Source organism: Rasamsonia emersonii (assembly GCF_000968595.1).
Source record: "Rasamsonia emersonii CBS 393.64 chromosome Unknown ctg1118621760168, whole genome shotgun sequence".
Lineage (NCBI taxonomy): Eukaryota > Fungi > Ascomycota > Eurotiomycetes > Eurotiales > Trichocomaceae > Rasamsonia > Rasamsonia emersonii.
In genome coordinates this window covers 62,296-87,039 of record NW_013563158.1, presented here as the reverse complement: position 1 = coordinate 87,039, position 24,744 = coordinate 62,296, and the positions used below count along the sequence as shown (strand labels likewise).

General features: G+C 55.2%; 8 protein-coding genes across 8 annotated transcripts; 3 read left to right on the top strand and 5 right to left on the bottom strand.

Annotated features, from left to right (window-relative positions):
• Nucleotides 1–225: 225 nt before the first annotated feature.
• T310_4826 (Acetyl-CoA carboxylase) lies at nucleotides 226–8,051 on the bottom strand (the record flags this gene model as incomplete). The annotated part of the gene is made up of 8 exons (XM_013472331.1): nucleotides 226–297; nucleotides 395–448; nucleotides 592–606; nucleotides 777–888; nucleotides 999–7,424; nucleotides 7,484–7,578; nucleotides 7,643–7,813; nucleotides 7,887–8,051. 8 exons carry the CDS (start codon nucleotides 8,049–8,051, stop codon nucleotides 226–228), a joined length of 7,110 nt encoding a protein of 2,369 aa, XP_013327785.1.
• Nucleotides 8,052–10,341: 2,290 nt separating this feature from the next.
• T310_4825 (Nuclear distribution protein NudE) lies at nucleotides 10,342–12,008 on the bottom strand (the record flags this gene model as incomplete). The annotated part of the gene is made up of 2 exons (XM_013472330.1): nucleotides 10,342–11,706; nucleotides 11,769–12,008. The coding sequence occupies 2 exons, from the start codon at nucleotides 12,006–12,008 to the stop codon at nucleotides 10,342–10,344; spliced, it is 1,605 nt and encodes a 534-aa protein (XP_013327784.1).
• A 900-nt stretch (nucleotides 12,009–12,908) lies between these two features.
• T310_4824 (Isochorismatase family hydrolase) lies at nucleotides 12,909–14,321 on the top strand (the record flags this gene model as incomplete). Its single annotated transcript, XM_013472329.1, has 4 exons — nucleotides 12,909–13,015; nucleotides 13,117–13,541; nucleotides 13,597–13,728; nucleotides 13,783–14,321. The coding sequence occupies 4 exons, from the start codon at nucleotides 12,909–12,911 to the stop codon at nucleotides 14,319–14,321; spliced, it is 1,203 nt and encodes a 400-aa protein (XP_013327783.1).
• A 447-nt stretch (nucleotides 14,322–14,768) lies between these two features.
• On the bottom strand, nucleotides 14,769–15,485 carry T310_4823 (Trafficking protein particle complex subunit 2/Sedlin; the record flags this gene model as incomplete). Its single annotated transcript, XM_013472328.1, has 2 exons — nucleotides 14,769–15,213; nucleotides 15,253–15,485. 2 exons carry the CDS (start codon nucleotides 15,483–15,485, stop codon nucleotides 14,769–14,771), a joined length of 678 nt encoding a protein of 225 aa, XP_013327782.1.
• A 1,852-nt stretch (nucleotides 15,486–17,337) lies between these two features.
• T310_4822 (uncharacterized protein) lies at nucleotides 17,338–18,729 on the top strand (the record flags this gene model as incomplete). The annotated part of the gene is made up of 1 exon (XM_013472327.1): nucleotides 17,338–18,729. The coding sequence occupies one exon, from the start codon at nucleotides 17,338–17,340 to the stop codon at nucleotides 18,727–18,729; it is 1,392 nt and encodes a 463-aa protein (XP_013327781.1).
• A 611-nt stretch (nucleotides 18,730–19,340) lies between these two features.
• Nucleotides 19,341–21,046, bottom strand: T310_4821 (ZIP metal ion transporter; the record flags this gene model as incomplete). Its single annotated transcript, XM_013472326.1, has 2 exons — nucleotides 19,341–20,732; nucleotides 20,795–21,046. The coding sequence occupies 2 exons, from the start codon at nucleotides 21,044–21,046 to the stop codon at nucleotides 19,341–19,343; spliced, it is 1,644 nt and encodes a 547-aa protein (XP_013327780.1).
• A 902-nt stretch (nucleotides 21,047–21,948) lies between these two features.
• Nucleotides 21,949–22,965, top strand: T310_4820 (Mitochondrial inner membrane nuclease Nuc1; the record flags this gene model as incomplete). The annotated part of the gene is made up of 1 exon (XM_013472325.1): nucleotides 21,949–22,965. The coding sequence occupies one exon, from the start codon at nucleotides 21,949–21,951 to the stop codon at nucleotides 22,963–22,965; it is 1,017 nt and encodes a 338-aa protein (XP_013327779.1).
• A 353-nt stretch (nucleotides 22,966–23,318) lies between these two features.
• T310_4819 (RING finger domain protein) lies at nucleotides 23,319–24,482 on the bottom strand (the record flags this gene model as incomplete). The annotated part of the gene is made up of 3 exons (XM_013472324.1): nucleotides 23,319–23,665; nucleotides 23,722–23,980; nucleotides 24,036–24,482. 3 exons carry the CDS (start codon nucleotides 24,480–24,482, stop codon nucleotides 23,319–23,321), a joined length of 1,053 nt encoding a protein of 350 aa, XP_013327778.1.
• Nucleotides 24,483–24,744: the final 262 nt, after the last annotated feature.

The following is a 24,744-nucleotide window of genomic DNA, read 5'->3' as shown; positions in this document are numbered from 1 at the left end:
ATGCTAGTCATATGCTGAAGACAAGGCTTATAAGTTGGAAAAAGTGAGATGTTAGGTCAAATGCTCACTTTACCCAACTTTAAGGCATATGCTGAGCACATGCCAAAAAAGAAGGCTCAGAAAGTCGGACAAAGTGAGTGTTTGACTTGACTACCTTATTTCTAGTTTTTTTACTAGTAGGTTGTATTACCTCTGGGTTGGAAAAGGTGAAGGGTTGACATTCTTTTACCAGTAGGTCATATTATATGCTGATACCAAAGGCCAGACAAAGTGAAGGGTTAACATTTTTGCACAGTACTAGTAGCTTATATTATCTACCAATACCTACTAATACCTCAAGGCCGGAAAAAGTGAGAGTTTGAGCATTTTCCTACCAGTAACTTATATTGCTTACCAATACCTCTGGATCGGACAAAGTGAGAGTTTGACTTGAGTACAGTATGTATTTCTAATTTCTACTAGTAACTCATATTATTTACTAATAAATAAAGGAATTTCCTACCAGTAGGTTATATTACCTACTAATACCTAACCAATACCTAAAGGTTGGACAAAGTGAGGGTTTAAAAAATTTTCCTACCAGTAACTCACATTATTTACTAATACCTATCAGTTGGAAAAAGTGAGAGTTTGACTTGTCTATTTCTAGTTTCATATGGACAGCTGCCCCAAAGGACAGCAGACAAAGGAAATGCTTCCTGTTCTTTTACTTTAGCTGTGTTATATCCAAATCGAAACCTAGAAATTCGTATCTAAAAATAAGACATCATACATACACACATAACCACATGCTTGTTATCACGTTGACAAAGAAAAAAAAAACGAACGAATGAGACATTCCAACCTCCATCCCATGGCCCATCGTAAAACGGCCTTCTATTCCCCCATCTACCACAGACAAATGCATCACGACATAAACATAACAAAAGGAAAACACAGTCCGGATCCAGAAATCCAAGAATAGAGGAATCTAAGAAGAGAGATATTTCAGCACAGACTCCCGCTCCTCCACTGGCAGCATGCTCAGCACTTGCTGGACTCCCTTGAGTCCACCCTCCTTGTTGCTCATCAGCAGCTGGGCAACGTCATAGGCCACCGATTCCGTCTTGAGGGCCTCAATCTTCGAGTAGATCGTCTTCTTGTTCTCTTCGTACCACAGCGCCACCTTGCGGTCATTGCGCTCGAATTCGTCGTCCAGCAGACCGGTCCAGGACCGCAGAGTCTGCAGGTGAGTCTCCCGAACAGAAGGCTGAGAAGAAGTAGCAGATCCGTTGGCCGGAATGGCGCCGATATCAGCGGGTCGAGCTGGCTGGTGCGGTGCTGCCTCGATCATTCGCTTCAGGATCAGCTCCTCACTCAAGCGACGGCGCAGACGCCAGTAGAAGAATCGCCTCGCGTCCTTCCACTGCAGAGGCCGACGGATCGCTCCCTTGGCCTCCATTCGGCCCGCCCGATCATGGAGGTCGGCGAACTGCAGCGCGATCTGCGTGTACACCGGGAGAAGTTGCTCCTCACGGGCAGCCATCTTCGCCTTGACCTCCGACAGCTGCTCCGTGCTGAGAGACTTGTCTTCGAGCGCGCGTCGGAGCTCGCCATAGATGGGATCCAGTCGAGCCATCGTGTCGAGTTGCTTCTCGCGACGGAATTTGATGTTCACAATACCCTCAGGCTCGAGAACACCACCACGAGATTCTTCGTCGGCGTACATTTCCATCTGATCCGGGTTGATGGTAGGATCGATGACCACCCAGGAACCACCACGAAGCTCACCATTTGGCGGAATGTAGACGAAGATGGGCTGCTCATACTTGACCAGAGCGTCGACAATGTACGAACCGTACTTGAGGACTTCGTTGTACATGTCACGCTGTCCACCCGAGAAACCACGCCAGTTGGCCAGAATCATGACCGGAAGCTGTTCGCCATTGTTGAAGTCACGGAGAGCCTGTGCGGTCTTGAAAGCGGAGTTAGGGAACCACACTCCACCAGCTTCGGTGGTGACCATCTCCATCGAGTCGGGATTGGCAGGATCCGCAGGAGTGACATTGTCAACGGACCGGGTCTCCACGGCAATGACTCCCAGAGGGATACCGCCGAGTCTGGCACGGCCAACGACCACCGTTCTGGCCCATCCGCCAAGACTCTCCTGGAAGGAGTCCTTATCGAACAGACCAGGAAGGAAACCATCCTCCTCTTGCTTACCGGCAATGAGCCACCTCACGTCGTACGTCTGCTTAGGAGGCGGGTAGTAAGCAATGTCACGATCCCAGGTGTCGGAGAACGGAGTGATGGGAACCGGGGAACCCTTCTTGTCCGGCACGTAGGACATCCAGTCAACGATCTTCTGGATACCCTCAAAGTCGTCATTGGCCGTCATGTGGGAGACACCGTTCCTGTACATGATCTGCGTTCCACCAAGCTGCAGGTTGGACGTGTACACTTCTCGGCCCAGCAGCTTGTTGATGGCAGGCGCACCGGTAAGGATGATGGGCTGACCCTCGACCTGGATCGCTCTCTGTCCAAGACGGACCAGATAGGCACCGATACCGACCGAACGACATGTCACCAGGGTGATGGTGAAAATGTCTTCATACGCCCGCGATGTGGCACCCGCAATCAGACCCGAGCCTCGCAAACACTCAACACCCAGGCCATCCTTGGCTCCGACAATCGTCGTGATCTTGTGTCTCTCCTCACCATCTTCGTAGACAACCTCCGTAATGACCTCCTTGTTCTTTCGCTCGTCGAATTTCTTCTTGACTTCGGGGGTCAAATAGAGGTATTTGAACCCAGCCTCCGGCTTCTCGGGGTCATTCCAAGCAACATTGAAGTAGGGGATCAGCTCCTCGGCCATTCCGATACGGGCACCCGAGTTTGCAGAGAGGTAGACGCGCGGGATTCCAAGCTTCCTCGCGAGCTCCGTACACTTGTGGAAGAACTTGTCTTCCTGCGGCCCAAAGGAGCCGATCTGGTAGGTGATATCGTTGGCGACGATAATGAATCGCCGGCCACGAGGATACTCGGGCGTGTACGCAGTCACGATCCACCCAACCATACCGTGCGTGTTGGTTCCAGCTTCTCGATTTACCTCCACCAGGTTATCCTTGTCGTCCAAGACGAGTTCGTTGTATTCGATGCATTCGCCAACGGGCGGCCGTTTCTCAGCAAGCGATGGGATCTTCTCGATGCTCTTCGTCCAGCTGTTCTGGAAAGCTTGACGGAACAGCTCGGGGAAGTCGTACACATATTGCGTACCCATCAGGTGGGCCTTGTACCGCTTGGGCTGCAGCCATTCCTTGGTCGGGTATGGAGTCGAGACAGGACGCAGGTGCATCGAGCCGATCTTGTTCGTGCCTCCGATGCTGTGGAAGATCCACTCACCCTTCTCGGACCTCTTCTCCACGTACAATTCAATCTGAATGATGAATCCATACGTGTTCTGGATAATGACACGGAGTGGGTAAGGCATTCCAGAGACTGGGTCAGTGCACAGGATACGGATCTCAGCTCCAGTCACCCGCAGTCGCCACAGACGAGGGCCAAACCGCTCCAGGAAACCAGCCAGGGCCTCCTCGACATCCTTGGGCTGAAGATTGAACACGGGCGAGAAATTGATGAAGATATGGTTCATGTCCGAGTTGTTGTTTCCAATAACCTCCAGGGCGTCGAGGATATCGTTCAAGAGTCGGTCCGCTTCGGAGATCAAGTACTCCGTCGTGGGAATATCATCCCGGAGACGGCCAGGACGCACAACGGCACGGGTGAAGTATCGCTTGTCGACCGCCTTGTCATTCTCGGGACCCTTTCCGATCGCTTCGTACACATGGATGTTCCTGTTCTGCGTGAAGACAGGCTTGATCTTGAACTTGGACAGACGGCCCAGTTCCAGTTGGAAGGCCAGAGCGGGCTCGCTGTGCCGAATGCTCTCATCTTCCTCGTACAGCGGGCCACGGAAGGTGAAATAGCCCGGGTAGGCACCATCCTTGTGACCACAGATGAAAGTCACCCGACGAACGTGGCGCTCCAGCAGCTCTTCCTTGTGGTTCTGAACGATGGTGTTAAACTGGGCAAAGAGCTGAGCATCATCCAGGCTTTCCACATCACGGATGGCGACGGTGCAAACCCCGGTGAGTTCGCCATCGCTGTCGGATCGTTGGCCGGGCCTCCGCTTGCCCTCGAGCTCGGCGATGAGGTTGTTCTCGAGACTCTTCCTCGGCTTGGCACTGCCACGAGGGAAGACCTCGAGAGCTCGGATCAGGTTCTCTTCTGCCTCTTCCAAATACTGAACGGGGATAATGACACCCTTCCGGGGAGCCTCATTCGGGTCGGCGTTGACCAAGTAGGACATGTCACTGATGGAGTTGATGCGCTTCATAAATGGATTCGCCGTGTCAGTAGTGGGCGTGCTGGGCGTCGATGGGTGAGAGGAGTCGACGGGCATGCCGAAGTCACCCTGGCCAATCTTGCCCAGCGCAAAGTCCCAGGATACATAAGGCGTGTCGTTGTCGGTGTGATAGTGGATGCCTTTTATCGTGTAGGCTCGATACGCACGGCGAACGTAAACTTCGAGAGCAGCCAAGGTGACCCAAGGGTCCGGGTGCGAGAAGAACTGCGGAAGGACGTCGAAGACGGTGTACTTGGAATCGACCACTTCCTTGAGAACGTTGAGGTCGGGTTCCCGGTGATCCCAGCCCGTCTCGCCATATCGTGATTCGACCACAGAGGAACGCAAGATATGCTCCATCTGGGCAGCCCTTTCCTCCAACGAGGGGAGCGCGCATTGAATCAGGAGTTCACGAGCCTTCAAGGCAACCTTGGATGCCGCCCGAGATTCCAGCTCGGTCAGTTTCCGCAAGATCGGCTTGAAGTACTGCCCGACATTACCAACGTTAGGCTTGTTCGGGCGGTACATCTCCAAGATTTCCAGGACAAGGTTGTTCTTCGAGCCGATCTTGCTATGGGAGAGCACCGTCTGGATGACGGAGAGAATGTCATCTTTGTTCTCGTCTCGCAGTTTCAGGATCACCTCCTCATCCCGGGTATTCCGTCCCGTGAATTTGCTCTCAACATCCCAGTACTGTTCCAAGAGGCCGATAAACACATTGAACTCGTGTGCCTTGAGGCCATCCTTGTACATATCAATCACATGTGTGAGAGGCAGGAGGGTGGTCTTGAGAATCTCCGCGTCGGCGGGATTGAGATTCTCCTCGATGAACTTGACGAGCGTCTTCTGAAGCTGTTTGGCTGGGAACTCGGCCTTTCTCGCCTTGGCGCGGTCGACCACCTGTGTCAGTTGACTGCTCAGCTTGCCCGGCATCCGCGAGTGGAGGGCGGAGAACTGAGCATTCCACTCTCCGTACGGAAGTTCGGGGTCGCGCAGCACCTCAACCAACTCCTTCAGCGTGGACTTCATGAGGAACTGGTTGTCGTAGCCTTTGAGGATGTCCTGGAGAATGCTATGAAGGAGCGTGAATCTCTGGGGAGGCTTGTTACCCACCACCTGTGGGGGACCGAAATCGGGCAGCTGTCCGAGGAACGGCTGGGCGTGCTTCACACGGGACGGATCATCCAGAGTGAGGATTCCCAGGATGTCACCGGCCTCCAGCGTCGCACCGGGCTGCTTGATGAACTGCACGGTACCGTCCTCCTGGGCAATCAGTGGCATGTACATCTTCATGACCTCGACCTCTGCGAACGGCTGGCCCGCTTTGACGTGATCGCCGTTCTCGACCGTGAATTTGACCAGTTTTCCGGGACTGGGAGTGCGGAGCTGAGTCGGATCATTTTCCTGTTCCAGCAAGCAGGTCTTCCCATCCACGCTCAGACGCGTGGCGGCCGCCTCTTCCTTCCAGTAGACATTGTGACTCCGTCCATTCAAGAGGATCAGCAAACCGCCGTCCGCCAAGGCACGAACACCCACAGAGCACTTGGAGCCGTTGATGAAGAGATGGTAGCTGTCCACACTTGCTCTGGTGGCGGTGAACTTGTATCGAGAACCTTCGTAGATGAAGTCCACCGGGAAGACCGTCTTGAGAACCTCCTTAGACGGGACCTGACCTTTCTCGAGTCCCTTCCGGTATTCCGCAATACAGGCCTCGCTGGCCTGGTGGGCTTTGGTGACCGCTCCGCAAATGACCGCCAGGATCGGGTCCGGACGCTCTGCAGTCAACTTGTTCGAGATCAGTTGGTCCAGCCAGCCCGTCGTGATGGTGTTCTCCTCGAAGGCCGGGGTTTCGAGCAACTTGATGAGGTATTCGACGGTAGTTCGGAAGTCACCGCGGATGCTCAGTTCTTTGAGGGCAACCACCATGTGCTTCCGGGACGCCGATCGGTTCTCACCGTAGGCGAAAATATGGCCAAACTGGCTGTCGGAGAAGCTGTGGATTCCGCCAGAGGTGCCCACTGAGAAATAACCCCACACGTTCGAGGAGCTTCGGAAGTTCAACTCGTGCATGGTTCCGCTCGAGGGCTTGAAGCCCTCGCCGGGGTCCTCTGAAGTGATACGGCATGCCGTGGTGTGGCCCTTGGGCTGCGGCCGACGCTGAGTCTTGTGGCTCTCTTCACTGGAGAAGTCGAAATCAATGGGGGACGAGGTGTGAGGATCGACACCGTACAGGAGACGAATATCTCGGATGCGATGGAGCGGGATACCCATGGCAATCTGCAGCTGGGCAGCGGGCAGGTTGACACCAGTGACCATCTCGGTGGTAGGATGCTCGACTTGCAGTCGGGGGTTCAGCTCCAGGAAGTAGAACTTGTCATCGGAGTGCGAATACAGGTATTCGACGGTACCCGCAGAGACGTAACCCACCAGCTTTCCCAGGCGGACGGCGGCGCGCTCCATGGCCTGGAAGGTGGCCGGCTTTGCGATGGTGACTGGGGCCTCTTCGATGATCTTCTGGTGTCGCCGTTGGACGGAACAGTCTCTGCCGAAGAGGGAGATGTTGTTGCCGTATTGATCGGCGAGCAGCTGGACCTCGAGATGTCTCGCGTTGGGAGCCAGCTTCATGATGAAGATGGGCGAACCTGGGATTTCGCTGGCTGCTGCGTTGTACATGCTGATGAAATCCTCTTCGCGTTCCACCTTCCGGATACCCTTACCACCACCACCCTCGGAAGCCTTGATCATGACGGGGAAGCCGATCTTCCGGGCCGCCTCGAGACCCTCCTCGGGGGAATGGGTGCATCCTCTTTGGTAGACTTCATCCTCGACTGTCACGATGCCATCCTCATTGATTTTGACTTCGTCAACGCCCGTACCAGACCACGGAATGCAGGGGACCCCCGCATGCTGAGCGACTATCGTTGACGAAATCTTGTCTCCGAGAGATCGCATAGCGGAGCCGGGAGGTCCAATGAAGAGGATTTTCTTGGGGGAAGCGGCCAGGGCCTCTGGTAATCTCGGGTTCTCCGAGGCATGTCCCCTATCCAGTGGTCAGAGTCTGTATCGCATCGTTGTCCGCCCAGATTCCTAGAATCTTACCATCCTGCCCACACGGCGTGCACGTCCATTCGCTCCGCAATATCGACAATCAACTCGACATTGGCGTAGTTGTTGTTATTCGTACCACCCGGAACCTGTCCATTGCGACGGTCAGGTCGAAGAGTCCGGTCTCGACACGGAATCTGATTTCCCACGTACCTCCACATATTGGTCCGCCATCCGGATGTAGTCTGCATTAGCGCGCAAATCCTCGGGCGTGGCCATCACTGTGAATTGGATGGCCCGCTCGTTGCCGAACGTCTCGTAGGCCCATTTTCGTACCGATCGAATCTCTTTGACTGCGGCAATACCGTTGTTTGCGATAAGCACCTATCGGGAAGCTCTGCATCAGCAAATTGTCTCCTTCCACCGCCTGCACAGAGACTGTCGGCAGAAATCATACCGATGTGATGACCGAGTGTCCCTCATGAGCGGCCACGAAATCCTTGACCTTGCTCGGGGGTGCCACGTCCAGGTGGTTTCCGCCGATAAAATGCGACGGGAGGCTTTGGTGTTTTGCGGATAACGAGGTCCCGTTCACCGGGCTGGCTCCGTTCGTTGCAGGCATGGTCACCACAGTCGATCAGACGCTCCCATACAGGAGTCCAAAGATATCAACAAAGTTGCGCCGTAGTGTTGGGGAGATCGGAGGGAATCTTGTTCTAGATATTAAAAGGACCCCGCGAGAGGCGCTGTTCTAGAATGGGGTCCGAAAATTGGGCTGACCGCGGGCGTCGACGGGAGCGCGGGAGAGTTCAGCCGGGGAAAGAAACAGCTAGAAGCTCAGAATTGTCAGAAGAGATTATATTATAGACATGCAGGGGGAGTCTCGAAGGCAGTTTTGGCAGTCAGAGAGGGAAGGCAAAAGCCTAACACGGCTGAAGGGAGCGTGAGCAGGAGGAGAGGATTGTGTAGGAGGAGGAAGGGAGGAGATTGTGTAGGAGGAAGGGAGGACGCGGGAGTGGACGAAACGGCAGGCAGAGGATGGCAAGCAGCACTTTCGAGGACGCACCTCCGCAATATTAAGATTATCTCAAGCTGTACCTGTACAGAAGGAAAAAGAAGAGGAAGAAGAAGAAGAAGAGAAAGGGAGAGACGGGGAAGAGAGAGCAGGAAGGCAATTGCTCAGCGGGCAGGGCAGAGAAGAACAACCACAATAATAATACAGAACCGTAAGATTATGCATGCAGCTCGGCCACTGAACTGAGCGCGAAAAAAGCAGCGGAGCCCGGGACGGCCAGCCGACTCCCCAACTACTGAACCTGCCAATGGGAAGGGCGGTGTCTCTCGGCACACGCGCGCTGGTGCACCAGCTTTCCCCAACTTCGGGGCTTTGGGCTTGTTGGGACGTGTGCGGGTGGGCTGCCCGCCAGAATCGGCGACCATCTTTATTTAATGTGATTGTAATCCCATTATTGCCATCCTCCTGACTTTTGCTTCTCTACCACCTGGCATTTTCCAATTCCGTGCAGCTGAGAAAACAAGCTGGGAGGTTTCCCGCAGATGGACCGATGGCAGCTGATCCCGACCGGGACTCCGGAGCCCGGGCTGTCAGCCGTAACGAGTAGTCACGTTACGCCGTAAACTCGCAGGAGCCATCGAAGAGATCCTCTGACAGTGCCTCCTTCCCGATGCGGTATCCACATCTGCAAGTGACGCTGCAGCGGGCAGGGAGGACCCGAGTACAGGACCCCGTGACGAACTGACGATAACGATGGTGATTAATCCGGAGTGTTATTACTGTGTTCTGGTTATTACCTTGTTGTTGGGCCATCCTGGGCTGCTGCCACCCACGGCCATTGGGCGATCTGGATCCACTGTGGTCAGGCCAGGCACTCGGACTCCGACAGCAACCGCCCCAAGTCTGACAGTCTGACAGTCTGACATGGTCGTAGAACAATCGATAAGCTTAGTTCCTCCTGGATTGGATATCTTAGGTATTGTACTGTCAGATTATGGGGGCCGGTTCCTCGTCCCGCAAGCACAATTCAAGTTTTTTTTTGTCGATACCCTTCGAACCAGATCTCTTTCTCGTGGGCTATAAATAGAGTCTATCAGTTTAGGGCCCCATGGAAGGAGCGACTGTTCGATTCCCTTCTTCCGTCTATTCCTATTACAGACTTGGCGACACCCCCAAAATAAGCTCTCCCCAGATACCTACAGGAAGAAACTACTTCAGAATGCATTCAGGTTCCATGTGAACAGTCTGAATTGACAAGTGGGTATTATCTCAGACTCTCAACTAGTAACAGGAGAAGATGGACGAAAACAAAAAGGTAGTCACAAAAAGGAAAATCATGGCTGTGTACAGCGATGGGACGTCGTCCAGTTTGCATACGGTCGACGAGTATATGCCTTTACCTCCCTCCGCGGATCAGAAGAGGCCAATCAGATAGATGTAAGTCTTCGTGCAATGAGATATTCGCAAGGAATCCCAGAACCCAAAAACGCGCCCTTGCCCACTACCTCAAGCGATGCGCAAAAACACGCCGATGCACCCATGTCAATGAACACCCTACCCAGGAATGGGGAAACACGAAAATGGGAAGGGGGGAAAGTAAAGCAATAATGAAGAAAAAGAAGAAAGTCTGAAACTGGTCATATGTACTTGCCGTGAAACATCATTCTTGTAGAGAAAAGAGAACGTCCAATTAGAAGGAAAAAGAAAAAAAAAGCAAGATCATGAATCCTGCTGGAGGGGGAAAAAAAATCTCAGTATGTCTCCCCCAGATCACTGAGTTGCTTCTTGCGCTCCGGAGGAACCCGTTCCCGCTGCTGTTGGCGCTCCAGCCCAGAGCTGAACTTCCGCGGCGCAGGGATCCCGGACACTCCCCCAATGCCCGCGCTGGGGCGTTTCTTCAAGCTTCCGGGCGTGGGGATCGACATTCGCATCTTGTCGACCTGGTCAATTGTGCCCCGGCGAGACGTCGGGGTTGTGATGTCACTGTCTTCATCGATATACGACATGTTGTTGGTAGCCCCGTGGCCCCCCTGTTGGGAATACGAGCTAAGCGAGGATCGCGGTCGCCGGCCCTCCGTCGTCGGGTTGGTGGAATAGTGCCCAAGCGGAGTCCGCGCCCGGCCGTGACTCTGGCGGCTTTCGGGACGAGTCTGTGGAATCCCACTGGCATACGTGCTGTGGCTGACGGAACTGCGACTGGAGTAGCTCGTCCGACTACTGGGCCGGCTGTCCCCAGAGGGTCGAGTCCCCAAAGACTGCCGGCTTGGGGAATAAAGGACGAACTTCCATCGGTATCCCGGACGGATGAGCTGACACTGCTGCCACTGGTCCGTTTCCGGGAGCCTTTCCGGACCGTGACCGAGGATGGGACCGAGTTTTGGCCCAAGGCCGACGGAGTGCGCGGCGACGCCCCGTTTGGCGTGTCGACCGGGGCTGGGAGTCTCGATCGGGCAGAGTGCACCCTTTCCTCGAGCTTCTGCATTTTGCCGATGAGACCACGGATCTGGTAGAGGGAACCCGACCGAGCAATCCCAGACTGGGACGCATTGAGTCGGGAGACGCTCTGGCGAGAGCTGATCGATGGGGTCGAATAGCCATTGCCATTTTTGGGGAACGACGGTGTGCGGCTGTGCCTGCGATAGCGAGGGGGGTTGCTCGAATTCGTGATGGATCGTGCCCGCGAAACGACCGGTTCAGTGCCCGGTTTCCGCACACTGGTAGAAGATTCCGACGCGGTCGGTGAGGGAGGAGTGACGGCATCCGAGGTCGCAGATGAGACCGATTTGGCCGGGGGAGTCGCCATGGTAGGGGACGACGCCGTCGTCACGGGTGATTGCTCCGATCTGTCCGCGTACTGGGAGCTTGCAAGGCCAGGGTCCAAGTAGGCAGGCTTTCTGCGGCGGCTGAGTTCCGCTTCTGCCTTACGTAGTTTTTCTTTGACGATATCGGCTTCGATCTTCAGATCCGACAGTTCGTCGCGCAGACGCTGGTTCTCGATCCGCAGCGCCTCCCGTTCCTGCTCGCCGGCCTTGATTTCCTCCTCCAGCAACACGCCTCGCTCGATCGCGACATTGTATTTGGATTCCAGATCCTCCAGAGACGAAGTCGTGTTGCGAGCCTGGCGCTCATAGTCATCGTTGGCGACTTCGATGTCCCGGAGCTTCAACTGCAGCTGCCGGTTCCCCTCCCGGAGCGTGGTGATCTCCTTTTGGAGCGTGTTTTGAACCGAGTTAGCCTCCGCTTTGGCTTGCTTGTACTTGGTCTGCGTCGACGAAGATTAGCGACACCACTCCCAGCGTATGGACAGCTCTCGTCTCAGCTGACCTTCCACTCCTCCACCTCGTAGGTCAAACTCTCCACCTTCTCCTTCAACTGCCGCTCCCGCTTCTCCGAGGCTTCGATATCCTTCTCGAGCTCGGCCTCCAGCTCGCGGCTGGACGTCTGGAACTCCGCGAGCTCAATCTCCAGCTGCTCATATTGCGACTTGTAGTATGCCAGCTCTTCTTCGACCGAGCTACTGACCGTCTTGGCCGGCGTCGTGTTGTTGGAGTCTGCGGCCGGCATTGTGGCCCAGTGGGAGGGAGGCGGTGCAGGGAGACAGAATCAAAGACGATTGTCAGAAACAGATACACGACGGCTCATCGATGCGCTGTGCCAGCGTCGTCCGAGACACGTGTGGAGGAGGCGTGGTGGTGAAGGGAGCTCGTGGTGGGTGACAGCTCATTCACGTGGGGGATAGGAATGGATGTGGCCTCCTACAGCAACAAAGCGTCGCGGACGACAGAGGCGACGGCCGCAGTTCTGCTCGGGGCAGTCGACCCGAACGAGGCGTATCGCATAGACCTACCTTGAGAGCAGACTGCTGCACCCCGCGCTGGGCGAGGATGGACGAACCGGTGGTGTTGGGGAGGAGGACGGGGGTTGATGATGTCGAAGTCGCTCACCGCCAAGGGCTGATCGGGGTGCTTGTTGACGCTGTTCGTCTCGGGTTGTCATGGATCCCCGATCGCCATGCCCAACCCGGCCTAGCGCGGGCTCCGCTGCACGCCTGCCGTCCGCATTCCCGAACTCCAGCTTCCGTCCCTGCTCGCCTCCCCTCGAGAGCTTGTCTGCCAGGCGTCTGCGCCGTGCCAGCGCATCTACCAAGGATCTGGGATATCTGGGGTTCTGGGTAAGCTCCCTCTCTCTTCTTTTCGACGCCGTGGTTGCTCGATGCCGTGCTGCTGGTTTTCCCGGTTCTTCTTCATCAACGCCATCTCCAACCAGAGGACCACCGCTATGCCCACGCACGGTCTCTGCATCTGGACATTTCGTTATTGCTTCCACGCACCTGTTCTGTCGTCCCCAGATAGCTTCTCTCATCGTTCCAGCACGCCGTCATGGGCGTCAATACGCGTGTATGCCTCCATAGGACGGATGGGCTGACTGATTTCTGCAAGTGGCAACCCACCTGGTCCGCCCACCATGGCCGACAACGCAGATCTGAACCTCGATGCGCCTAGCGACCTTCAGGATATTCCTGATGCGGCAATGGAGCTGATTCCGCCGCCGGAAGGGACTTTTCCTGACAAGTGAGTGGCTCGCCGTTGTCGTTCTTGTCCTTGTCCCCGTCCTCGCAATCGGGCTGCAGACGGAAGGTTTTGGTCGACACGCGCGCTGATATCAGCTAAAGAGCGACTCTCCTGGCGTCTGTACAGGCTCATGGCAAAGCCCATGGATACAATGTCGTTGTCAAGTCGTCCAGCACTCCGACGGAGAAGAAGCCTGGTCGAACTGCCAAGATATGGCTCCGATGCGACCGTGGAGGCCAATATCGACCCCGAAACGGCCTGACAGAAGAGACGAGGAAGCGGAAGAGGACATCCCGTCTGATGGACTGTCCCTTCATGCTGGTGGCTGCCGGAACTCCGGGCATTTGGACTCTCACAGTGCTGAACCCGACCCATAATCATGGCCCGGTGCTGGACCGGCCGCGCCAGGTGCCGCACCACAAAGTCAAGAAGGGCCAGATCACGGCTGTGCCGTACGATTGGCCGCACGATGCCACCATGACACCGTTCACCACGGCGCTGGTCCTTATCGACATGCAGAAGGATTGTAAGTATCATACGGGGATTGACGATGCGGACTCAGAAGACTGATCGAACTACAGTTTGCGCACAAGGAGGATATATGGAGTACCAGGGATATGACATTTCCGCTGCGCGGGCACTTATTCCCAAACTGCAGCGTCTGCTGCACGTCTTCCGTACTGCAGGGTTTCCAGTCTATCATACGCGCGAAGGTAGGCGGTTATACGGTTGTCTCTACGTTGCAATGGTACTAATGATGAGCGTAGGACATCGACCAGACATGTCGACTGTCCCGAGCCGTGAAAACTACCGCGCCCGCAATAATGCTTCCGGACTGGGAATCGGCTCACCCGGTCCCTTGGGTCGATTCCTGATTCGGGGCGAGGTAGGCCACGATACGATTGACGAGCTGTATCCCATTCCGGGCGAACCGGTCATCGACAAACCGGGTCGGGGTGCCTTTGCGCACACGGACTTTGAACTACTCCTGAGGAACAAGGGCATCAAGAATCTCGTCCTCGCCGGGATCTCGACGGATGCCAGTGTGTCGACGACGATGCGAGAAGCCAGCGACCGAGGGTTCGACTGTGTGTTGCTCGAGGATGGGTGCGCGGCCCGGGAGCCGTCACTCCATGTCAGCACCTGCGAGTCGGTCAAGCTGGAGGGGGGAATCCTCGGAGCGGTCGCCAAACTCGACGATGTGGCGCATGCCGTGGAGAATTTCAAAGCGGTGACGGTGAAGAAGCTGGCGCCACATATGGGAGCTGCCACGCAGCAGATGACGACGACGACAACGACGACGTGACTTGGATTCATCGGATGTATTTGCTTGTATTTTGCCATGTGAGGTTACGTGCTGTTTCTCGACTGGCGTTCTCGCTCGGAGTTCTGACAAGGGTTTGTATGTTTGGGCAATTTTGATATCTGTTAGACAAAACGGCAAGGGATTGGGCATCGTTTAGTTGGACGGACCTATTATGCTTGTCTTTCTAATCTACTGGACAAGTTGGGCAACACATCAGTCATAGCCAGGAAGGAAATAACTGATCAACATTCGTTCTTTTATTTTCCAGACTGGGTATCACAACAAACACAGTTCTATCTATCATCATCTGATCAACACAAACACATCCATCCATCCATCACAATAATCTAGTAACAGAAAGAGAGAGAAAACAAAACGCCGTAAAACGCCACACAAGTATCAATCAAAAGTAAAGAATCAGTAGCAGTAATTACAGAAATTTATCCATTACAGCCACTTCCTCCCCGCAGCGAGGACCCGCGACCGAAACACAGGACTCCGAATCTCCATGCCCTGGCGGTAAAACGGGTTCATGACAGTCTTGACCCAGTTCTCGTAGACCTCGTTCATGAACTGCCGGATAGCCTCCTCTGTCTGCGGCGAGGTGGGGTTTGCGGCTATGGAACTGGAGGACGCGCGCGAGGAGGCGCCCGTCAGGCCTCCCCCGAAGACGGACGACGAGGCGGACGATGTGAATGAGGAGCTCATCAAGCCTCCACCGCCGCCGATGCCACCGCCGCCGCTGCCGCTGCCGCCTGTGCCAGTTGTTGATGAGGAGGAAGAAGGGAGTTGCGGCGGTTGGTGCAGGAGGAGGAAGCGAGCGCCTGAAGGGGTCAGGAACGCGGAGATGTGTGCGGCTGTAGGCGGGTAGGTGTCGATGTGTTTGAGGTATCTACAGATTCATTCCTGTTAGCAGAGGAAATTCACATACATATGCATTTTGAAAAACCCTTGGAGGGTGTCGTCGACATACAAAGCACCATTCGTCCACTGCACCTCCTCGACAATATCCAGACTCGCATGGACGATGAATTGGTTCATGTACTGCGCCGACTCGGGGAATCGAAACCGCGCAACGCCATCGCCGCCGGCTTTAGAGGTGCCGAAGGTGACGCTGAACAGGGGCACGTCGGTGGGGGAGAGGATGGTGAAGTAGTAGGACATGTCGAGAAGTAAGTAAGTATCTTTTTTTTATGTAATGTGCGTTGGCATGGATGGATAGTGTTTTAAACAGGATTAAATTTATTTGCAGTTGAAGAAGGGAATACTGGCTGGCTGACTGGATTCAATTCGAGACAGTGTTCTCCGTACTCCAGGTCTGGGTTGTTGGTTCCTGGCGAGTCGATGCTATCCACCCGCACGGATCTACCACCATCACGTGAGGGCTGATAAGCAATCTTATCAGTCATAAATTCAGTCAACACATAATTGAGCATACAGGCACATCCTCGAAATAAAAAGAAGTCAGTTCTTCTGGACTAAGACTAACCTTTTTATTCACGTTAATTATATAGAAAGAGTTTAGTTCGCTACCTCTGCATGCTTCAGCTCATTATTTGAGGATACCAACGCGGCTGGTGTTAACTATATATAACTGAATAAGGTAATCTTGGGCCGACTGGTCAGTGAGCTCTTTCCATTGGGTATGTTCTATGTCCCTCATGAGGATCGCCAGAAAGAGCGGAAGGCCATTGATATTCTGTAGAATAGTTAGTCAGTCAAACAATTTTTTTTTGGAAGAGAGAATGACCAAACAAAGTCCGTGCAAGAGGGGTCATCACAAGAGTCTGCCTAACATATAGCATTTGGATCGAAGCCAATACTCTGCACAGTACCGAATGGACTATACAAAGTACTCTGAGACTGAAAAAGGGACGTCCAGGAAGCAATCTCAAGTTCCATCTCGGACAAAATGAAAATATTTTATAACCTCGCTTCGTCTTTTCAACCTAGGTAGTTGCCCCATATCTGTATTGGGTAAGTAAGCGAGATGATGCTAGCTTTGTTGTATTGTGCTTCCTTGGCAGGTATTCTTCAATTTCATGTGCAGGAACTGCTGGAAAAATGGAGCAGATATTCTCCAGACTGCTTCAAGAGGACATGAGAGGGTTGTGGAGCTGCTGCTAGAGACGGAGGCAGATATCAATATGCAGAGTCATAGATATGAATGGTACTGTTCTCCATGCTGTTTCCTACTGGGATTACAAGAAGGTGGTAACTGGTAAGGTTGCTGCTGACGCCAACTCCAAGGGTAGAGATGGCCAGATTGTCCAGACACTTTTATTTATCATGGACTGCAAGGAATGGGCATAGGGAGACAGTGAAGTTGCTACATACAATCTCACTACATCGTCCACATATGTGAGCAGCAAAAGTATTAATTAATCTGTGGGGAATCTCCTGGAATGTTATGTCCTCACAAGAGGCGGACGTGAGCGAGGAAGCAGACTCTATTCTCATTCCAGGTTCATAGAGATGGGCTGTGTCTGTGTCCAATTCCTGGTTTGTACTGTACAACGGCAGTCAATACCATAGACTGGATTGTCACGTGTTGAAAGCTTCGAACATTTACGCAGATTACACATTGTCTGTCTCTGGTAATGAAGGCCAGACGAATTGAACACCAACTTACGGCTGTCTTTCTTTCTGTGCTCCAGGTACATACCTGACTCTATATCGTTCATCGTCAACAAATAGTTCCGGGAAGGAACCTCAATTGTAGAAAGAAAGATTTTTGTTACTAGTCAGAAACTTGGTATGTTCAAAGGAAATAATCTACACGTCTGTTTGTCACCGTTGTACTGTAGTACCTTTGTAGGGTCTATATCAGCACGTGACTGGCTACTGTCCGCCTCCGCCGCTAAGCTTCTCGAGCTCCGTCGGTGGCATTCAACGACCACGCTTTTGAAGTTACGAACAAACAGAACAGCTACCCTCCCGATGGCGACATTGAAATAAATTCCCGACAGACGCTCTAAACATCTCCTACTGCCTACCTCCCGCTCATCCTCCCACCATGGCACCTCCGAAGCTCTCCTACGGACTGAACCTGCCCAACAAGAAACCACAACAACCCAACGGCCCGCCAGCCAATCTGGCCGCAGGACAGAAGCGCAAGAAGACGATATTCGATGATTCAGACTCGGAGGGTGAACGGGACGAGAAACGGGATGGCGATGGCGGCGCCGTGGAGATCACCACCCTGGGGGGTCTGGACGATCAGTCCCCTCCTGCAGAGCAAAAACCCAAAGAACCGTCCAAAGAAGGGCCATCATCGACGACGACAAAACCTCCTGGCGGAAAGCCCAGCCTGAAACCGCCGAAGAACTCGATATTTGCCGACGAGGATGACGAGAAAGAAGAGGAAGACGGCACGTCCGACAACGCACCAGCAAGAAAGAAGACGCCGCAGTTTACCGGCTCGAACAAGGACTACACCAACCTCGCCGCCATGCACACGAGTAATAAGTACGCGAAAGAGGCCGAGCAGATCGATCCCTCGATCTACTCCTACGACGCCGTTTACGACAGCATCAAGGCGAAGCGCGAGAAGAAACCCGCTGGCGGGGCAGGGGGCGAAAACGGCGGCGGAGGAGGAGGAGGATCGCGCTACATGGAAGCACTGCTCCGCAGCGCCGAGATCCGGAAACGCGACCACCTGCGCGCGCGCGATCGGAAGCTGGCGCGGGAGCGCGAGGCCGAGGGCGACGAGTACGCCGACACGGAGAAGTTCGTCACGGCGGCGTACCGCGCGCAGCAGGAGGAGATACGGCGAATGGAGGAAGAAGAAGCGCGGCGGGAGAAGGAGGAGGAAGAGCGACGGAAGCGCAACGGCGGCGCCGGCATGGTGGACTTCTACCGCGACATGCTTGCCCGGGGCGAGGCAGAGCACGGCGAGGCGATGAAGGCTGCGCAGGAAGCAGTGCGGAAGGTGCAGGCGGGCGAAATCGACGAGAATGCCGCCGCAAAAGAAGAACCGGCGGAAAAGACCGAGGCGCAGATCGCCGCCGAGCTCAATGCCAAGGGCGCCAACATCATCCTCAACGACGAAGGCCAGGTGGTCGACAAGCGCCAGCTGCTATCGGCCGGTCTCAACGTCGCGCCAAAAGCCAAAGCCAAAGCTTCTGCTACTCCTACTCCTGCTGCCGCATCGTCTCGCCCCGGAGCCAGACCAGCGGCAGACGCAGCAGCCGCGCGCAAGGCCCAACGCGCGCGCCAGACGGAGCTGCTCGCCGCGCAGCTGGAAGAGCGGGCGCGACAGGCAGAAGAAGCGGAGGCAGCGCGCCAGCGAGAGCTGGCAGAGCGCAGCCGCAGCAAGAAGACCGAGGCCGACGTCGCCAGTGCGCGCGAGCGGTATCTGGCGCGGAAACGGGAGCGCGAGGCTCAAGCGAAGGCGGCAGGAAGTTGATAGCACTAATCCAAATATCAGATATCGGATATCAGATATATACTGGCTGTACGATAGTAATGATGACAATAATGACAATAATGATGGATGTATGTATGTACAGTACGTATGTGTATGTGTATAATACTAGATTAGACTAGAGTAGAATAGAATAGTAGATTCTATCTTATACGTCGTCTATGATATACAATTTAACAATTTTTGTTTAATTTAAGAAACCAATAAATAAGTAACCTAGAGAGAGAGAAAACGCCTTCCTTCCTTTTTTCTTTCACTATCCTAAAAATCTCTATCTATCCTTTTTTGCTTGCTCTCCATGTTGGTTCGTTTCATTCCATTCATCGTCATCACCATCGTGAACAAAAAAGTTGGTACATGATTAATAGGGATGCCATCAGGATGGAAAGAGTGTGATACATAGACACAGAAACCGAAACCGGAATGCGCAGAACAGAAACAGAAACACAAATACCACCGAAAACCAAACCCAAAAAGCAAAATTAGTAGTAGTAGTAGTAGTAGTAGTAGTATACCCGAGACAGCGGATGGATACCGTATAAACGCCATGCCGGTCCTCTTCTATAAGTTTTTCCTTTCTTTCGTGCTGCCGCCTACGCCGTCAATGCAAAACTGATGCCTAATACGCCCATGCCTGCTATCGCCGCTCCGATACAGATGTCCCGATTGTGCGTCAGGCTTAGGCCTTCACAGAGCAGCTGTAATGCGACTGAGGTCATGACGCCCGCTGTCGCGGCGAACATGCCTCCGTACACGCCCCAGGATGGTCCGTCCGTCGACGTGTCGCCGCCAGCTTTGTGGGCGCACCAGATCCACAAAGCTGCGATGCCTGCCCCCGCCGGCTGACTGATCCCGCCGAGTAGGCTGGACCAGAGGATCGCTTTCCATCGCGAGTTGAGCGCGAGAAACAGCGGCAATGCCATGGCGAACCCCTCGGTTATGTTGTGGATGAACAGCGCCAGGAAAATCGTCAGCCCCAGCGTCGGGCTGGCGTGGTTCGTGGCATACGTGATGAAGCCCTCGGGCAGCTTGTGCAGGGCGATAGCGAGCGAGGTCTGCAACCCGATCGACAGGAACGCATTATGCGGGACATGGTGGTGGTGTTGGCCAGCTGAGGGGACGGGCTGCTGCTCCCAGGGTTTCCCCATCGTCTCCGACATGGACCCCCCGCTGCTCTGGGCCGTCAGCTCCTCGTCGTCCTCCTGCACCGGCGAAGGCGACTTCTGCTGCTGCTGCGGCTGGGAGGAGAAGTAATCGACCGCTTGCTGCTCGGATGCCATCGGTCGATGGGGCTGGGGATCGCTCTGCTCCGCGACTGTCACGCGACGAGCGGTCAAGGGCGTCTCGGGCTCGTCTTCATTGTTGCGATAGCCCGACACTGTCATGGCCCGACGAGGCAGGGCAAACGGCGAGGCAGGATCCAAGGGACGACCGGGATCCGTCGAGGTCGACGGCGCCCGCGGACCCAAGATCTTGGAACATTCCTGGCCGCAAGTCTGCGAAACGCCGTAGCATGGCCCATTGTCGTCGCAGTATGCCTTCACCCCACCCAGCCAATGGCTGAGATGCCGCCCCCAGCGTTTGCGCATGGATTCCCGACGCGGTGGTACGGGCCGGATGTGACCCGTGGTCCTGGGGAGGACGCCTAGAGGTGGTCTCTGAGGTGTTCTCTTGGGCAGCAGCGGAGTGTGCTCCGTGCTCCCGTTTGGCGGGCTCGCCTGTTCGTCCTGATGCTCATGATGTTCCTCCATCTCTTCGTGTTCCTCTCCGTTCTCGAGATCGGGCCCGTGCGGGTCATGGGTGTGGGAGCAGTCGACGATGTGCGAGGGGATGTAACGGTGGATGAAGCTGGAGATGATGCGAATGACGATGACGCCGCCCAGGAACAGGCCGGTCAGGGTGTACGCGGAGGTGGCATCCGACAAGCCGGCGCGGATCAGGTACTTCATGGCGGTGGGCAGCATGCTGTAGAGCGACGAGAAGAGCTGGCGGGGGTCATCAGCTTAGGTCGCCTGCAGCGGAGGGGCAGCGGGGTTTGAATGCTTACCATGACGCCGGAGCTGAGGCTCAAGGACGCCGAGAGAAAGGCATTGCTGCTGGTGATGTGGAAGTGTCTGTGTTTGTGGCTCGCACATCTGTGCAGAACCAGGTCGACGCAGATGATGCTGGCGCCCAGGATGCAGGCTGTCGAGAGGCTCATTAGCAGGGACAGACGGCGCAGACAGGGCTGGGGGCACTCACCGACGCCAGAGACCGTGCTCATCACCCACCCGCGGGTGTCGTTCTCGTCGATGCCCATGGCGAGCGCGGTGGTGACGGAAGAGAGGCGAGGCCCCGTCGGTGCAGCTCAAGGCGGCTGCGAGGGCAATGATGTAAGAGGGCCAACCACGCGTCCCGGATGCAGTCAGCGATCGATCACCGCAATCCTCAGACGGCAGCCTCTGCAGTGCCTACAGCAGGTCGAAGAGATGCCCAGGATGCGGGTGATGAGACTACCGGCGATGCTCCATCGCCAGGCTGGCAGAGTGCAGAGGTTGGAGGATAGCAAGCAGGCTGCTCTGCTGCGTCTTTAGCTTTCCCCCAAGGTCCGCAGCCACGCAGCTGTGACAGATGCCAGCCAGAGAATCCCTGCGGCACAGCTCAGCTATTATTATACGGCGAGTCACGGCATTTCGAAGCTGACAGCCTGGATACAAACATCCACGGCGAGATCCGTTACGAGTATGGAGTATATAGTACTCGTGATGCAGCAGCAGACGGGCCCTTCTACAGCTGAACTGCGCTCGACTCGAGCAGATGGTTAGCTACGAGAATGATCCTACTCATCCTGCTGTGTCTTCAAGAGTCTTTCTTGTCTGATTTCTCATTCCCCTGCTCTCTCTGCTGTTCCTTCTTTGCAGCTGATGCTGATGTGCGTATTCCTCGCGTTCTGCTAGGTGCGAATCAGCCGCTTCTGATTGGCCCGCTGCTCGGCTTCCTTTCTCCCGCGACAAAACCGCCTGGCTCGAAGAGAAGAAAACGACTGCACCAGCCTGTCGCCTGCTGGAGGCTGATCAAGGCCAGCCATTGAGCCCGTCTTCTGCCATCTGGAGACTCGTTTCGTCGTTGCAATCCACGGGCGGGTTCTCTGAGAACTGCAACCTCGTCTTCCGCGCGTTTCCTCCGCCGCCGTCGGTTTAGAGACCTGCCTCCAGCCTCACCATGTCCAAGGCGACCTTCGCGATCATTGCTGCGGCCGGTGCTGCCACCGGCGCTGGTGCTACCGCGCTCCTCTACTCCTTGAGATCTCCCCGCCAGCAGACTGCTCCTCCAGCGCCTACTGCTCCCGCTGCGCCCGCTGCTCCGCCGTCCGCCGTGTCCACGGGGCCTGCTCCCCCTGCGCAGGTACCGACGCCCTCTCTCGCCGCCAAAGCCTCGACAGCGTCTCCAGTTGACCCTGCCGGACTCATGCAATATGGCTTTCCCGGTCCTGTGTCCGACACTCTCAACTCTCCGCCTCTGGTCGGCGCCTACGACCGACGGACCCGGAATCCAGCCTGGGTTGCGGAGCACATCACGCCGCATTCGCTGTCGCTGAACAACGCCGATCGCAAGAACAGCAACTTCTTCGAGGATACGAGCATCCCGGCCATGTTCCGGGCCAAGCTGTCCGACTACTTCCGGTCTGGCTACGACCGCGGCCACCAGGTGCCGGCGGCCGACGCCAAATGGAGCCAGGAGGCCATGGACGCGACCTTTGCGCTGACCAACATGTGCCCGCAGGTCGGCGAGGGCTTTAACCGCGACTACTGGAGCCATTTCGAGGAGTTCTGCCGCAACCTGACCAAGAAGTACCCATCCGTGCGCATCGTCACCGGCCCGCTGTATCTGCCCAAGCGCGACCCGGACGGCAAGTACCGCGTAACGTACGAGGTGATCGGCGAGCCGCCCAACGTGGCCGTGCCGACGCACTTCTACAAGGTCATCTTCGCCGAGCACGGCACGGGGCCGAACGACAAGGTCGCCCTGGGCGCTTTTGTGCTGCCCAACGCCCGCATCTCCAACGACCAGCGGCTGTCCGACTTTGAGGTGCCCGTCGAGGCGGTCGAGCGCGCCAGCGGGCTGGAGTTTGCTACCAAACTGGACGCCAGCCGTCGGCGTCGTCTGTGCCAGGAGGTCAAGTGCGACATTGTCGTGAGGGAGTTTAACAATTCGCGGAAAGCATTGCCTGGGAAGTAGCGAGCTGGCGAGCTAGCGAGCATTTAAATGTGATGAGCATTCCGTGTACAGTACCTTATTTATTCTGGCGCTCTGTACTGTATAGATCTTTTTTTTAACCGTTCTTTCCTGTATGCATAGCATGGATAGGTAGGGTAGGGTAGGGTAGGTATAAACCTGTTATCTGAAGAAAACAAGACGGAAATATCCAGTAGATTATACCATTCGGTAGCTATGTACAGTACAAACATACGTAATAAAGACAGAGAAATAAACCAGTCATCAACTCCATCCATAGACACATTATCTAATATATACAATACTAATACACAAACAAGCACAAGAGAACTGGAAGACTATTTATCATTTATGAATCAACACTGAAACGCCACGCCCGCTTTTTCCACAATATTATCCCCTCCGCCCGCGAAACCCGTTCCTTCGGCGCTGATCTCGACGAGGCCGGGTTTTATCTTGCTGTTGCTGTTGTGAGCATTGTTCCCCTCTCTATCTCTATCTTTCTCTTTGTCGTTGTTTTTGTCTTTCTTCGACTTCGATGATTTCGTCTCTGGAGTTATGTCTGTCTCGCATACGTAGCATAGGATGCGGCCGACGGCGGCGCATTTGTCCTTGTCGTCGGCGTGCGGGTGGATGGTTGACTCTGGCGTCATGAATTTGGTGACGCAGGGTTGGCAGATGACGTGGCCGCAGGGTTTGGTCACTACAGACAAGTATTAGTCTCGTTTATTTGGTTCTGTTGTTGTAGGTACGACGTACGCATCGCTTTCAACCCGTTCGTCAACACCTTCTTGCAGCTCGGGCAGATGCGCGACACCTCCCCGGACCCATCCTCGACCTTCTCCTCCGTAAAGTGCACGTCGACCAGCGTCTTGAGCGAGTACTCGTGCCGGTTCTTGTCCGTCGACCCGGGGCATATAGGCGACATCTTGACCGGTTTGGTCGTGATGTCCGTCTCGGTCGAGGGCGTCAGCGAGGGGATCCAGAAGGAGCGAAGCGCTGGTTTATTTGATTCTGCCTGTAGACAAACAAGACTTAGCTTGATATTGATAAATACTGCCTGCAAAACTTACTCTCTCCCGCTCAATCTCCTTCCTCAACCTCTCCTGCTCCTCCTTCGCATAGCGCGCCATCTCCGCCTCTCCCAGCTCAAACACCTTCCTCCGTTTCCCATTAACATCGACCTCGCGCTGGCGGAACGATTCCGTCGCCGCATGCACCGCCGCAGCGGTAGCAGTCTCGTCCTCCATCGTGGGCACCTTGCGTTTTTTATTGTTGTTATTATTAGCCGTCCCCTCGAGCCCCATGCTGACGAGCTCAAACTCGCGCAGCTCCCGCATCTTGGCCTCTTCGAGCGTGCGCGACTCGTCCTCGGCCATCCGCCTCCGCGCCTCCTCCCGCTCCCGCTCCAGCCGCTTGATCTCCTTGCGCTGCGCCAGGAGGTCGTTGATCGCGCACTCGCGGCAGAAGAGGTCGCCGTTGGTCGCGCAGGCGACCACGGGCGCCCGCGCGGGCTGCATGCAGAGCCGACAGGATCCAAAGGGGAGGAAGGACTCGCGCGTGAGGCGGGTGCGTTGCGTGCCCCAGGTTGATCGGAGGAGCGAGCGTTCGTAGGACGTGAAGTGCGGGAGGGAGGTGTTGCGTTTGGAGTGTGCCATCCTCTTTATTCCTCTCTTATGGTCCTTATGATGTGCTGCTAGACGACTGGGCGGACGACAAGTGATGCGATGCGGAGAATCGACGGAGGTCGGTGGAGAAGCGAGGCAAACCGCAATGACGTTA